The sequence below is a fragment of the Myotis yumanensis genome, unplaced genomic scaffold (assembly GCF_028538775.1).
Source record: "Myotis yumanensis isolate MYYU_CA2020_CCGP unplaced genomic scaffold, mMyoYum1.0.hap1 SCAF_5, whole genome shotgun sequence".
NCBI classification, from domain to species: Eukaryota; Metazoa; Chordata; class Mammalia; order Chiroptera; family Vespertilionidae; genus Myotis; species Myotis yumanensis.
This window is the reverse complement of record NW_027223756.1, coordinates 20,157,964-20,172,267: the sequence shown is the minus strand read 5'-3', so window position 1 is coordinate 20,172,267 and position 14,304 is coordinate 20,157,964. Positions and strand designations below refer to the sequence as shown.

General features: G+C 44.1%; 1 protein-coding gene across 4 annotated transcripts in view; it reads right to left on the bottom strand.

Annotated features, from left to right (window-relative positions):
• Positions 1–14,304, bottom strand: part of FAT2 (FAT atypical cadherin 2) — a 69,726-nt gene that overhangs the window by 24,998 nt on the left and 30,424 nt on the right. For all 4 annotated transcript variants that reach the window (XM_070414560.1, XM_070414562.1, XM_070414559.1 and 1 more), the window contains exons 7-13: positions 13,088–13,227; positions 11,959–12,240; positions 10,660–10,870; positions 4,913–8,971; positions 3,246–3,442; positions 2,127–2,280; positions 66–299 (exon numbers count right to left, since the gene is read on the bottom strand). In XM_070414560.1, the coding sequence (XP_070270661.1) occupies positions 66–299; positions 2,127–2,280; positions 3,246–3,442; positions 4,913–8,971; positions 10,660–10,870; positions 11,959–12,240; positions 13,088–13,227 (5,277 nt within the window). The remainder of the gene's footprint in view (positions 1–65; positions 300–2,126; positions 2,281–3,245; positions 3,443–4,912; positions 8,972–10,659; positions 10,871–11,958; positions 12,241–13,087; positions 13,228–14,304) is intronic.

Here is a 14,304-nt window from a genome sequence, read left to right as displayed (position 1 = left end):
CAGAGCCAAACCCTCACTCAAGGTGACCCCATGAGCAAATGGCTTCCAAGCCTTCCTGTTCTCACCTTGGTCTGGATCCCGAGCCAGTACCACGGCCACGGGGGTCTTAATGGTGGTGTTGTCAAAGACAGCCACAGCACAGTGGCTGGGGAAGAAGCGGGGGGCGTTGTCATTCACATCCTCCACCTGGAGGATCACATCTGCCTGGCAAGATTGGCCCCCTCCATCCGTCGCCTTAGCAACAAGGCTGTACACATCCTTCCTCTCTCGATCTAGGGCTGTGAGTGTGGTCAGCACCCCTGTCCAGAGAAATGGCAGCAGGTAAGCTTTCTCCGGGGAGAAAAGAAGGCCAGCCTATAGCCACTCCCCTCCCCCAATACCTGCTCACTTCCCTAATCCTCCCAAACACACTCCACCACCACATCACCAACTTGACATCCATACCAACAAGCTGCAAAGAGGCATAACATTTCAAAAGAGCAATTAGACAATTTCTAACAACACATAAACTGTGTTTACCCTTTAGCCCACAATTTCACTTCTAGGAATATATCCTCTAGAATATTCAGCCCAATAAAGATATTGTTTATAATAGCAACATACTGAAAATATCCTATATGTTTTTCAAAAAAGACTGGTTAAATATATTATGATTTAGCCATACAGTAAAATGCTGTGCAACCAAAAAGGAATTATAATAGAGCTTTACATACTGTCTTGCTAATTTCTCCAAGATATTGTTATGTGAAAAAAAACAAGTCACAAAATAGAATTCTGTATAGAGATTTTGGAGATGCATGGAAAACCAATCTAATAGACTATACACCAAGAGTGCTTATCTTTGGGGGAGAGGCTAATTATTATGTAGGCTTTCCAATTTCTGCATAATATACGCCTACATTGTTTGAATTTTTGTACAATAAACATGTATTATTTCCATATTGAGAAAAACCAGCCCCCCCCCTTTTTTTCACCCCACTAATCATCCTGCAGCTGAACAAACAACAGCAGAAAGAGATCAGGTAACCCACCTGGGGTGACTCAGCATTCCCATTCTGGAGTCAGGAAGGACAATGTTGTCTCCTGTCTATTCAGCCAGCTTCCTGGGACACCACTCTCACCGCCACCTCCCTGCTCAGGAATCTCCAAAGCTACTGGTTCCAAGCCAAGTGTTGGCAGCTGGCCCATCGTGACCGGGCCCCTCTGTGCTGCCCATCCCCACACACTCCCCTACATCAGGACAGGGATCCTACCTTTGTGGGCTGCTCTTCCAAAGGAAGCAGACCCCATCCTGTCTTTACCAAACTCTCACAGCCCAGCCTCTCCCAGGGATTCCCAGTCTGTCCTTCAGGACTTTCAGCTTCCTGCTCTCTGCTTTGTCCCCTAACTAATGATAATGACAATGGCAACCACATCTGTTGAATTCTTATTATGTGCCAGACCTGGGCTAGGCTTCCACATACTTTATCTCTGATCCTTACAATAATACAGGTTTTATCCCCAGTCTGCAGATCTTTGACCTTGACACTCACCTGCCTAAATCCTTCAGTGGCTCTAAAGGTGGATTTGGTGGCCCTCTCCTGAGGGTCTTATCCTTTGCCCTGTCTCCTCCCCTTCAGTGCACCAGTTTCTGGCCCTCTATCAGGTCCTGATGTGCACGCTCTTTGCAAAAACTAGGTCTTTGTGTAAATTCTCCTTCTGTCTTGTTTGTCCCTACTACTTACTACTCTTTTATCCCCTGGCTAATTCCTCTATGTCAAGTCTCACATAAAATGGCCTTTCTTCAGAGAGCTTTTACTTAATTGCCTAAGTCAGGTTCTCCTATCAAAATTCTCCTTAAAACCCTGCATTTTTTTTCCTTAACTCAGCACATTTCAAACCACTGATTCAATGACTGCCTTTCCTATTAGATTATAAAGCCTAGATCTTTGTCTTATTAGTTTATTCATTATGTCCCCAGCATCTAGTTCAATGCTCAGCACATTGTGCCAGTATACATGTTTACTGAATAAATGGATGGATGGATAAATTAATTCCTGTTTCTTTCCCCCAAGGAGCCTACCATAATACTGGGCATTTGGTATTCAATAAATAAGTGGTTCAATCCTGTAGCTCAGGAAACCCACCTGTATGAGGATCTAGTTTAAATTCATCTGCTCCAGGGCCATGCAGAGTGTATGTGATCTGAGCATTGGTATCAGAGTCCAAGTCTGTTGCAGAAACTTGCAAAATGAAGTGTCCTGGAGATATATCTTCACTGACTTTGCCAGTGTAGAGAAGCTGGAGATGGAAGACAAAGAAGAGGGGAATTGTGGGAGATTCATTTAGATCTAGAGAGAGGCAGGGTGACACAGAGAGAGACAGAAACACACACAGAGAGACTTTACGGTTTAATTATATGAGGACCTTAGGGAAATATTCCTTATCAAAAATGTAACTGCCCTTGCCCTAGCCAGTTTTGCTCAGTGGATAGAGCATTGGCCTGTGGACCAAAGGATCCTGGGTTCGATCCCAGTTAAGGGCACGTTCTTAGGTTGCAGGCTCCTCCCTGGCCTGGGCCTGGGCCCTGGTCAGGGCGAGTGCAGGAGGCAACCAATCGACGTGTTTCTCTCACATTAATATTTCTCTCTATCTTTCCCTCTCTCTTCCACTCTCTCTAAAAATCTATGGAAAAATATATCCTCTGGTGAGATTTTTTTAAAAAAAGAAAAGTAACTGCCCTGCCTGCATGTTTGTGAATACCTATAACCAGGAGGAAGTTATCTGTGTTGGCATGTATTACCCATGCAGAAGTGGGCATATATGCATATATGAGCATGGGGGGCAGTGCAGTGTGTCTCGGGAGGCAGGTCTTTTCTTTATGGATGCATTTGATAATAAGGATCCATGCTAACAAACTGAGCCATGGAAGGGGTTTCCCATTCGGCATGGCAGGTTGTGCTTGGAGAGTGAAGAAGTTACTTTATTTCTGGGCATGTTTTGCAGAGAAATAGTCCTTTGTAGGGCGTGTAGGGGCAGAGGCATAGACCATGGATCCTAAAGAGCTTGATGACATCCCTATGGGAAGACCAAGGAATTACTTAGAATGATCCCTGCTCAAGGAACTAGTTTGAGGCCAGCCGGGGAAAAGCAAGGACCGGTGTAGTCAGTGATGGCCAGTCTCAGAGACGGTCCCCTGAGTCCTTCTCCTTCCTCTTGTGCTTCACTCCAGCTTCCCACCACCCAACCCTTTACCAGGCTCTCACCTGTGAGCACTGAGGGCTGTTATCATTTATGTCCAAGACAAAGATCTCCACAATGACTGAAGCCTGGAACTTGCCATCAGAAGCTGTGATTCTGAGCAAGTACTTGGCTATGTGCTCACGGTCCAGGGTTTTCCTCGAGAAAATACTCCATTCATCTCCCACTTGGCTGATGCCAAACTGGCCCAAGGGGTCTCCCTCTAAAAACATGAGACAGAGATTCCAGAAGCTGAGCAATTCCAATGAACCAAGCTTTGTGCCACAGGTGGCTGCCCACCTGACACTTTTAGAATTGCTGGCCCTTAACTAGGGATTCACAATTCTACATTAAGTCGGTTATTTATTGTTATGAAGCATAACCATGTCTTCCAACTCCAAGGGCCACATGTGTAATGGAATCATTAGTGCCAGAAACACCACTCCAAAATATGTGCCTAAGGCAGGTTTCTTATTTTTTGTTTTGGAAGGAATTGGAGGAAGTTAAAGGAAAGGCATTTTAATTCTATACAAGAACCTTCTAGTATCTGTTCAACAGTAGAGGGTGGGGGTGGAGAGTGACCAACAATACTAAACTCTCTGAGGTCTTATTTTACAGCTGAGGACACCAACTAAGTTGAGGGTCAGGTGATTACTAGGTTTGCTTCTGAGTCATCTTTCCTTGACACCATCCACTGGTAGAAAAGATGGGTTTCTGAGGTTCTAAGATTCCAGAGTTCCAAGATTCAACTATTCTAAGAGTTGATAACATTCTATTATCAGAGCTTTAAAGACTTGTGTTTTCAGAGTCTGATATAAGATGACATTTTATTCCCTAAGACTCCATATTTCAAACAGTTCTGATCTAGGATCTGTCTCCAGGAATCTATGATTCTTGGTTGGGACTTCAGACTCTCCTCCAGAAGCTGCAATAGCCGAAGGAAACATATCTATGGGAAGGGGATGACATGGCACCTGGAAGAGGGGGGACGGGACACTGAGAAGTAAAGAAACTCTTTTGGTCACTAGTTGACTGCTTTAGCCCTTGGACAGGAATTGGGGTAATTTAAGTTTGCAATCGGTATCCACTGAGGAGAGCAGTTTGTAGAAGGTGGTTTTCATCCCAGACGGAAGCTTGGAGTATGACCTTGGTCCAGTTTCTCCCTCTATCCGTACTTTGGTTCTCCTATATGTGAAATGAAGGGATTGGGCTGTTTTTATTGCAACACTTAGGTCTTGTGATTGACTAAGAAGCATTTTCTACTATCCACAACTTGCTCTAGGCAAAAGACTATTTTACAAGAACAGTCATGATGTGAGAGAGTTCTCGTGGATTACTTAACTGTTGATGCCTTCTCCATCTCCCAGAAGCTGAGAACAGTTACAGTATCTCATTTCTACGTTATCTATGCCACCTAAAGTAATAAGAGATCCTCTTTGCAAAGCCCTTTCCAACTTATAAGGGGCTCTCAGAATTTTTTCAAGTTACATTTTACTAGCATCCCTGTCATATGAATGAAAACAGGCATGCCAAGTCTGTAGATGGAGCAACTGAGGTTCTGGGAGGGTCAGTGATTTACCAAGGTCACACTCTTAATAAGTGGCAGAGCAAAGACTTAAACCCATGTCTTAGGACAACTCTTACTGAACTTCAGTGCACCCCAGTGCCTTCATTCCAAGATAGGTATTCTTACCTGTGATATAGCAGGTGACCTGTCTGTTCTGCTCAGAGATATCGGCATCAAAGGTTTTAAGAGTGGCCACAGGTTCTCCAGGTTCACTGTTCTCAATCACAGATCCTCTGTAGTCTTCAGAAGCAAATTTTGGAGCATTGTCATTCTCATCTGTAATGGAGACTTCGACCAGGACCTGAGAAGATAGCTGGATGGTCCGGCCATGATCATAAGCTACCACATAAAAGTGGTAGGTCTGGCGGGTCTCACAGTCAAGTTCCTGGAGTGTGGTGATCCAGCCAGTCTCACTGTCAATGGCAAAGAGCTCATGGATATTACTATCAGGGTCCACAGGCAGTCTGTAACTCACTTGGCCATCCTTCCCAGTGTCCTGGTCATTGGCTGTCACTTGAATGACTGCAGTCCCCACTGGCATATTCTCAGTGAGGATCGCCTTATATGGATCAGCCTCAAATATAGGCCTATTGTCATTGACATCCTTCACTTGGATGTTGACAGACACCAAGGAAATCAAGTTAGTGTCATTGTGGGGGCAATGTGCCATCAAGTCAATCTGGTACCATTTAGTGGACTCATAGTCCATGGCCTTCCTCACCTTTAGAGCTCCTGTGTTTTGGTCCAAGGAGAAGACACCATCCCTGTTGCTCTCTGGTGTGGTGCCCTGCACTAGACTATAGATAACTGGGTCTTGAGCTGCTACTGCCTTGACAGAACCAATTTCAGACCCTTCTGGAAGGTCTTCAGATGCAGAGAAAGTATACAGAGGTTCAGAAAATTTGGGCAAGGATACTTCATTATCAACCACCTGAAGTCGTAACAGCACCAGAGAGTTCCAGTGAGGAGGTCCCCCATCTTGGGCTTTGATTTTTAAGTCAAAGACCTGATTTTCCAAGCCCACCAGGCTCTCTTTCACCTTGACAACACCAGTGGTTGGGTTAATGTCAATGATCTGTTCATGCAAATCCTCTATTGAGTCCACTGAGTAGGTGACATCTGCATTGCGACCCTCATCTGCGTCATAGGCCAGCACCTGAATAACTGGGGAGTCTTTACTGACATTGGATTGAATGGACACTGTGTACTCAGAGGCTTTGAACTGTGGGGCATTGTCATTTTCATCTGTGAGGATGATCTTCACAGTACAGAAGCCCACTTTTCCTCCTCTATCCTGAGCCCTGACTTTAATAGCAATGACTCTTTCTGTTGAATTTTCTCGATCCAGTTTCTTCAGAGTGGTGATCTGGCCACGGGGGTTTATGGAGAACTTCTCATCTGCTAGTTTATTGATGATGGTATAATCTACAGTGCCATAGGGACCACTATCTTTATCTATGGCTAGCAACTCAATCACCTTAGTTCCTACCTTTGCATTCTCTGCTAACTCTGCTTCATAAACATGCTGTTGGAACTCTGGGCTGAACTTATTGGCATTTGTGGTGTTGATATACACGGGCACAGTTGTTTGGAAGACCCCATCAGAAGCACCTACCCTCAAATTGTAAAAAGGGCCCGGGTGCTTTTTGCAAAGGTTTGGCATAGAAATTATTCCTGAGGAGCTGTTAATGGAGAACTGCCGGTCCTGATTGCCAGAGAGAATCAGGTACTCTACACGAGAGGTGTCCCTGCTGTCGGGGTCAAGAGCTTGGACTTTGAGAGCCAGGTGTCCACAGGTTGCCAGCTCACTGACAATGGCTTCATACTGAGGTTGCCTGAACTCTGGAGGGTTGTCATTGATGTCAGACACACCGACAACCACAAGGGCTTCCCCAGTGAGTGGAGGGTTTCCTCTGTCCATGGCCCTAACCTTCACATGAAAGTGCTGTTGGGATTCATAATCCAGCTCTTGAACTGTGGACATCTCCCCTGTGCTCCCATTGATCTGGAAGAATTTGGAAACATCCGAGCCATCCTCTACAATCTGATAGGAGACATCACGGTTCTGCCCTGAGTCCTGGTCAGAAGCCAACAGTTGGATCACAGGTGTCTGCGCAGGCAAGCCTTCTGAGATCGAAGTGGTGTAGACCAATTGGGAGAAAGTGGGAGGATTATCATTGACATCCTCCACCAGGACTTCCACTGTGGCTTCAGAAAATGACCCCTGAGCTGTGTCTGTGGCTCTGACTGTGAACACATGTTTCGTCTTAGACTCATAGTCCAAAGGGCCTGTTACTGTTAGCACACCAGTCTTAAAGTCAATGGTGAACAGCATCAAGGGCTCTTCCTCCACAATGTTGTAGATGAGTCGAAGTCCCTCTGGACTCCGGGCCTGGGTGTGGAGAATTGGGGTATATAGTGTGATATTTTCAGGCACTCTGACTTTATAGTAAGGACTCTGAAACAGTGGGTTGGATTTATTTCTTACAATGACAAGTACCTCTTCTGTAGTCTGGAGGGATGGGGTTCCTCCATCCTGAGCAATGACTTTGAGGTGATACTTATTTAAAGCTTGATAATCAAAAGGTTTCTTCAGTGATATGTCCCCAAGATAGGGGTCAATTCGAAAATATGTGTACTCTTCTGCAAATGCATATGTGACAGCACCATTTACCCCCAAGTCTTGGTCACTGGCAGATACCTGAAAGATGACATCCCCTGGCTCTGTGCCATCTTGGATGATTGTGTAATAAGGCAGATGCTTAAATAAAGGGTGATTATCATTGACATCTTCAACAGAGACTATGACCAGAGCCTGAGCCACCCGTTGAGGGGTCCGATTGTCTCTCAGTTCCACCGCCAACTTATGTATGTCCTGTTGTTCTCGGTCAAAGGCCACACCTCTTGTCTGCAACACACCTGCTGACTTGACCATACAAAACATATCAGTGCCATTTAAGAGGGAGTAGTAAAGGGTATCATTCAAATGATTGCCCTGGACGCCAAGAATCACCAGTGCCTTTCTGTCTTGCAAATTCTCTTTGACTGTTGTCCTGTAGACATTCTGGTCAAACTGTAAGCTTGTGTTAAGAGCGTGTGTCAAAGAAATTTTTACCAGTGCAGTATCCTGATACAGGCCATCAGAAGCCCTAATGGTGAGCTCCCGGGAGTGTCCCAGGAGAACAGGATTCAACACAGATATTCGACCATCGGTAGGATGGATAGCAATAGCTTCATCGGCATTGCCAGTTTTGATGCTATAACTGACTTCCGAGTCATCATCGCTGGCCCACACTGTGAGGAGCTCCATACCCCGATGGACAGGCATCACTGTTGCTACCTCATATATCTGGTCTGAGAACCTGGGAGGAGAGTCATTTACATCTCTAATATAGATGATGACCTGAGCAGGCCTGGGTGCAAATAAGATGGGGCTTCCTTGGTCATGGACATAGATGCTGAATTGCAAAGAGGGCATGCTCTCATAATCCATCTCTGAAATGATGGTTAGTGTTCCCATGCTGGGATCAATTTTGACAAACTTCAAGGCCTCTTGCTCCAAAATTTCATAGACCAACAAGGAATTAGCTTCTTTGTCACTGTCGGAGGCACGAATCACAAAGGGGCTATTGTTTTCATCCATGATCATGCTGTACAATGGAGCTGCTTCACTAATTTGGCCCACAAAAGTCGGCCTTAAGAACATGGGAGCATTGTCATTTTCATCAATGATGTAAACAACAACCAGGATGTCAGTAAATGCTCCTGCCATATTGCAGCCTCGGATTTTCAGCTGGTAAGATGAAATTTTCTCATGATCCAAGTTCTTCTGGGTGGAAATGAGGCCGGAATATGAGTTCAGGGAGAATACACCATCCTTGTTTCCCTCTCTTAACTCATAGGTAACTTCTGAGGAGCTTGTAGCTGAGACAAGGAGGATTGGGGAACCAACAGGGATTGATTCAGGAATCTCTACAAAGTACTCGGCTTTTGAAAAGATGGGGGCGCTGCTTTCTGAAGGGTGGACATGAATGATCACCGTAGCCAGGTCATGCCACCGTGGGGAGCCTTGGTCTTCGGCCTTCACTGTCAGAGTACACCGGGCATGATTTGTCTGATTAAGTTTCTGGGCTAGAGTGATGATGCCTAGTAGGGCATCAATGTTGAAGAAACCCTCGCTGTTCCCTAAAACAAAAGATAAGACAAATTGAAGTTAATTATACCCTCAAGAGGTACAAACCAAGCTTTCTACATTGGTAAAGAGACTATCATACAAAACTTGGACAGGGCAAAATTCACATCCCGTGTCACCTGGATTTAGTTATGATATAATGTATAGGGTGTGTATATATATATGTACAATATATGTGTGAATTTTATTATATATGTGTACACATATACATATATAATAATAAACGAACATTATGCTTTATGAGGGAAGACAGCAAGTCATGTCATCTCTGTTCCTCCACAGCATCCAGCTTGCTAAAGTATTAATTATTATGAAAGGTAATTATTATTAAATATCATTAATTATGAATTATTAAACATTACAAATTATCATTACAATTAGATACTAGATGTTATCATTTTTGTTACATTAATTACCTATAATTAACACTTATCAGTGATAGCAATAATCCCTGGCATTTGTAGAGTATTCTATAGTTTACAACATATATTAACATACATTTTCTCTTTCAATCTTTACAAAGGCCTTCTGACATAGGTAATATTATCCAATTTTTGAGATGAAGAAAACTACCTAAGAGATACAGATACAAAATCATGATGTGGCCTTAGCAGGAAATAGAAATCACTCCTAAAACTATGCCATACATCCTATAAAGTATTATAGGTCCCTTCTATTATATAGGCACAAAGATATTCTATTTTTAAATGTTGCATACACTTATAAGCATCCTCTATAGTCATTGGTATGTTTATATAACATACTAGAGGCCTGGTGCATGACATTTGTGTGGGGGGTGGGGGAAGGGTCCCTCAGCCCAGCCTGTGCCCACTTGCAGTCAGGGACCCCTCAGGGGATGTCTGCCTGCCAGCTTAGGCCTGCTCTCTACCTCAGGGAGCGGGCCTAAGCCGGCAGGCGGACATTCCCTGAGGGTTCCTTAGGGCTGCTAAGGAGGCGGGAGAGGCTCTCACCACTGCCTCTATGCTCGTCAGCCGTGAGCCCAGCTTCTGGCTGAGTGGAGCTCCCCCTGTGGGAGCGCACTGACCACCAGGGGGCAGCTCCTGCATTGAGCATCTGCCCCCTGGTGGTCAGTGCGCGTCATAGCGACTGGTGGTTCTGCCATTTGGTCAATTTGCAAATTAGGGTTTTATTATATAGGATGTGCAAATTCTCTTGTAACACCAGTAGTCCCTTAGTTGTTGTTCTTACCATCTTTGAAAGTAAATTATCTTAGGTCACTATAGTTCTAGGGAATGCTCTAGAGCAGTGGTCACCAACCTTTTGGACCTCATGGACCACCAGTGGTCCGCAGACCACCAGTTGGTGACTGCTGCTCTAGAGCAGGGGTGTGGAACTTATTTTCTGCCAAGGGCCATTTGGATATTTATGACATCATTCACTTAATATCATTCACTTAATATAAATTTATGTTGCTATGAAAAAAGCTCCTAGATTTATTGAATTTTGCATCTTGCCTGGGTTGCCTTCACAGGGACAGAACAAATCATCTTGCAGGCTTTATATGGCCTGCAGGCCGGACGTTCCCACCTCTGCTCTAGAGTGATAGCTTGCCAAAATTTAGAGAGCTTGGCCCTTGAGTAAATTCCAAATTCATGCCCATGGTGCTTCTCCTTATTACCAAAACCCTACCCCCTTCTGGACTTATAGCCAGGCCTCTCACCTTTCAGAAGGGAGTAGTGGACCTCAGCGTTGGCTCCCCGGTCACCATCCATGGCTCGGACTTGGAGCAGCTCTGTGCCTGGGACTGTGGTGTCAGGAACACTTGCCTCATAGTGGAGCTGGGTGAAGCGGGGTGGGTGGCGGTTTCCATCTTCCACGTGAATAGACACCCACACAAAGTTCCTCCTGATTGGCATCTCCTGGTCTCGGACCTATGAGCCCGAGGAGGTAATGGGGTGAGTAGCAAATGGAATGGGAAGAGGCTTGGTTAGATTAAGGTCAATAAAATAGAATGCCAATGAAAAATACATCCAATTGTAGCTCTGTTCCTTTCAATTTTTTCCCATTTATGCTCTTTTTTCTTTTAAAATAAGTTTATTAATTATTGATTATTGATTATTAGGCTTAGACATTTTAATGGATAATCTTACTTTAGGAGAAATGTAGAAATTACCAGAGAAACAGTATTTGCCAAATTAGGTCTCAGAGAATATTAGTTTTTCAAGTTGTTAACATGTTGTGCAGGGGTGAAAAAAAAATCTATGGTTAAGTAAATTTAGGGAGCACTAAATTAAATGAAGTTGAAGTTTTCTTTACTGCAGGACTTCTCAGAGCCTTTAATATATATTAATATGCCCAGAGAATGAAATACTAACATATAAGAACCCTGAACCTCAAATCAGGAAGGCTGGACTCTAGTTTTGGTTCCATCAGAAAGAACTATATGATGGTGAGCACATCTCTCTTCCTCTGTGGACCTCAGGTATAAGAGAAATGGTAGGATCAGGGCTTGGACTAGAGTGAGGCAAGTGAGACAACTAGGGCATAAATATAAGGAGACACTGACTCTCAGGGTCATAAAAGGGCAGACAAAAGACCCTGAGAGTGAGTCCTCCTTAAGTTTTGTGCCCTATATAACTGGATCACCTCACCCTAGTGTTTGCTCTGGGTGAGAGGGTCTCTGGGTCCCTCCCAGCTCTGACACTATATAAATCCACATTGTGGTCATGCAGTTCATGGAACAGGGAGAGAACTGTCAGGGGATATTCGGAGCAAGTCTAAGATTGCAGGAGTTTTCTTGGCAGTTGTCCCATCTCTTTCTTCACTCCCAGGCATCCTTTATGGAAGATACTTCTGGCAGGCTGTGAAATGTCACAACTCATCTCATGGATTATCATTATGAGCATCAGTACACCTGGCCCATCAGGGGGAAAGGGAACTTTCAGCATGCCCCCAAGCCTCCACCCCCACACATCTTTATGCAAGTAGATTTTTTACCTGATTTTTTCAGTTAACTCACCATAACTGTCAGCATGTGCTGGGAGGGCCCTGAGCTCAGGTCCAATTTCCCCACAGTTACCAGGACACCACTGCTTGGGTCCAGCTGGAAGAGGCTGGCACTCTCTGGGTCTTGGCTGCCATGTATGGTGTAGATGAGGCCCTTGCCTTTGTCTTGATCTGTGGCCTGGACTCGGAGGAGCTCAACCCCAGGCAGTGTGTCTTGGGGAACTCTGACCTCATAATGAGCTTCCAGAAACTGGGGCCTATGGTGGTTAATGTTGGCAATCATGACAATGTAGACCTAGGGAGGAGAGTGAGACAGAAGATAGACTGTAAGATCCCTAAAGTCAAGGGCCTTATCTGCCTGGTTCCCCACCATATCATCTGTGCCCAGCACCATGCCTGGTACACAGTACTTAAGAATGTGTTGAATGAATGATAACATTTCAAAGTCATAAATCTTTCAGGTAACATGCAATCTAGTGGTTTTCAAAAACAAATTTTTTTTACAGGGTCTTTTCTTTAAATGAAATTTCGTGTGCAATCTAATATATGAAACAGATACAATTCTGGCTAAAGCCAAAGTAGAAATCCAGAGCCCCACTTACTTGGCTATCATTCCTCATGCCCATGGTAGCCCCATGGCCCTCTATCTTTAATTAAAAACTACTAATTTAGCCCGGCAGATGTGGCTCTGTGGTTGAGCATCTACCTATGAACCAGGAGGTCATGATTCAATTCCGGGTCAGGGCACATGCCTGGGTTGTGGGCTTGATCCCCAGTGGGTAGTGTGCAGGAGGCAGCCAATCAATGATTCTCTCTCATCACTGATGTTTCTATCTCTCTCTCCCTCTCCCTTCCTCTCTGAAATAAATTTTTTTTAAAAAAAAGTATATATTAAAGAAACAACAACAACAAAAACTACTAATTTAGACAAACCTCTTAATATACAGAGATCCACAGTGGGAAGAAGGATCCTTCCAAGATCCTTCACACACAGAAGTAGGATGTGTGTCAGATAAGACTGGGATGCAGAACCTTGACTCCAATTTAGCATTCTTTGAGGTAAAGCCATTTGTAGTTTCATCCCAACTAAGAAGGACTCCTATCTCCTGTCAACTTGAGAGTTCCCAACTGAAGCTTCTAACCTGGGTGGCAATGGTGTGGAACCCATCGGTCACTTCCACAGTCAAATTATAGCTCGACCTCTTCCTCGTGTCGAGAGGCTTGGCGATGATGATGCTGCCCGTGGTCTTCTCAATGTCAAAGTCCATGTCTTTGTCCCCACCTGGAGTGCAAGTGGGTGGGAAGCACACAACCTCAGTGACTTAGGCAGCAGAAGGATGACATGGAATTTGACTGCAGATTTAGAGGAGTTGGGAGTAGGTGCCAACCTTGGCTGGAGGGACTATAGGCATTCAAGGAAGAAACTGTACCAGGGGTTTAAGACTGTTCAGAAACAGTGCTATATCTGGGTGACAGGCTGGAGTTTATTCCCCAGGAGTCCAAAAAGCTGTCATTTATCTTGTTAAATTATTGTCAAATTTTTATCAAGATCCAAGTAATGATATGGAAAAAGGTAAACTTATGGGAACTGAAGAATCCCAGAGGAAGACCAAAATTATTCACAGAACATATTCTGCAACTAGGATTGAAACATGCAAGAGCAATGGAGCTCTACTTCATGGCTTCCAGGCAGTTTGCATGGCCTAAAGATGCCTATGCCCAGGAAAAAAATGAAAATAACTCTAGTCATCAGGAGGAAATTGATTCAATTAATTCTAAGAATCTATAGAATTAGCATGCGGCTATTTAAATGTCTACTAAATAGAGATCTGTTTAGTGACATGGAAATATGTTCATCCTACATTTTTTAAACTTAGAAAGCAATATTTTAATATAACCCTGTGTGTGTGTGTGTGTGTGTGTGTGTGTGTGTGTAGAAAAATGACCAGAACAAAACACATCAAAATTGTAACAGTGGATTAGCTTCTGATTGGTGAGAGTTTAGGTGATTTTTATTCTCTGCTCTGCATTCATTTGTATTTTCTCAATGGTCTTTAGAGTATATGTATTCATTTTGTATAAAAGAAAGAAAACCAAACAATGAAAAAGAGCAGTGAATCAGAACTGGAAGTAATCGCAGGAGTCCAAAAGCTTAAGACAAGTGCACATCCAATCTCTGAACCAGGCTGGGAAACTGTAATAGGAATCCATGGTTTGTGCTGTGCTGAAACTCTTAGATTACAGGTTCTTAACCTGGAATCCCCGGCTGGGTTTCAGAGAATCTATGAAACCACGAAATTTGTATGTAAATCTATGTTTGTGTGTAAAACTTTCTGGGAAGAGGGTCCCAAGCATTCAT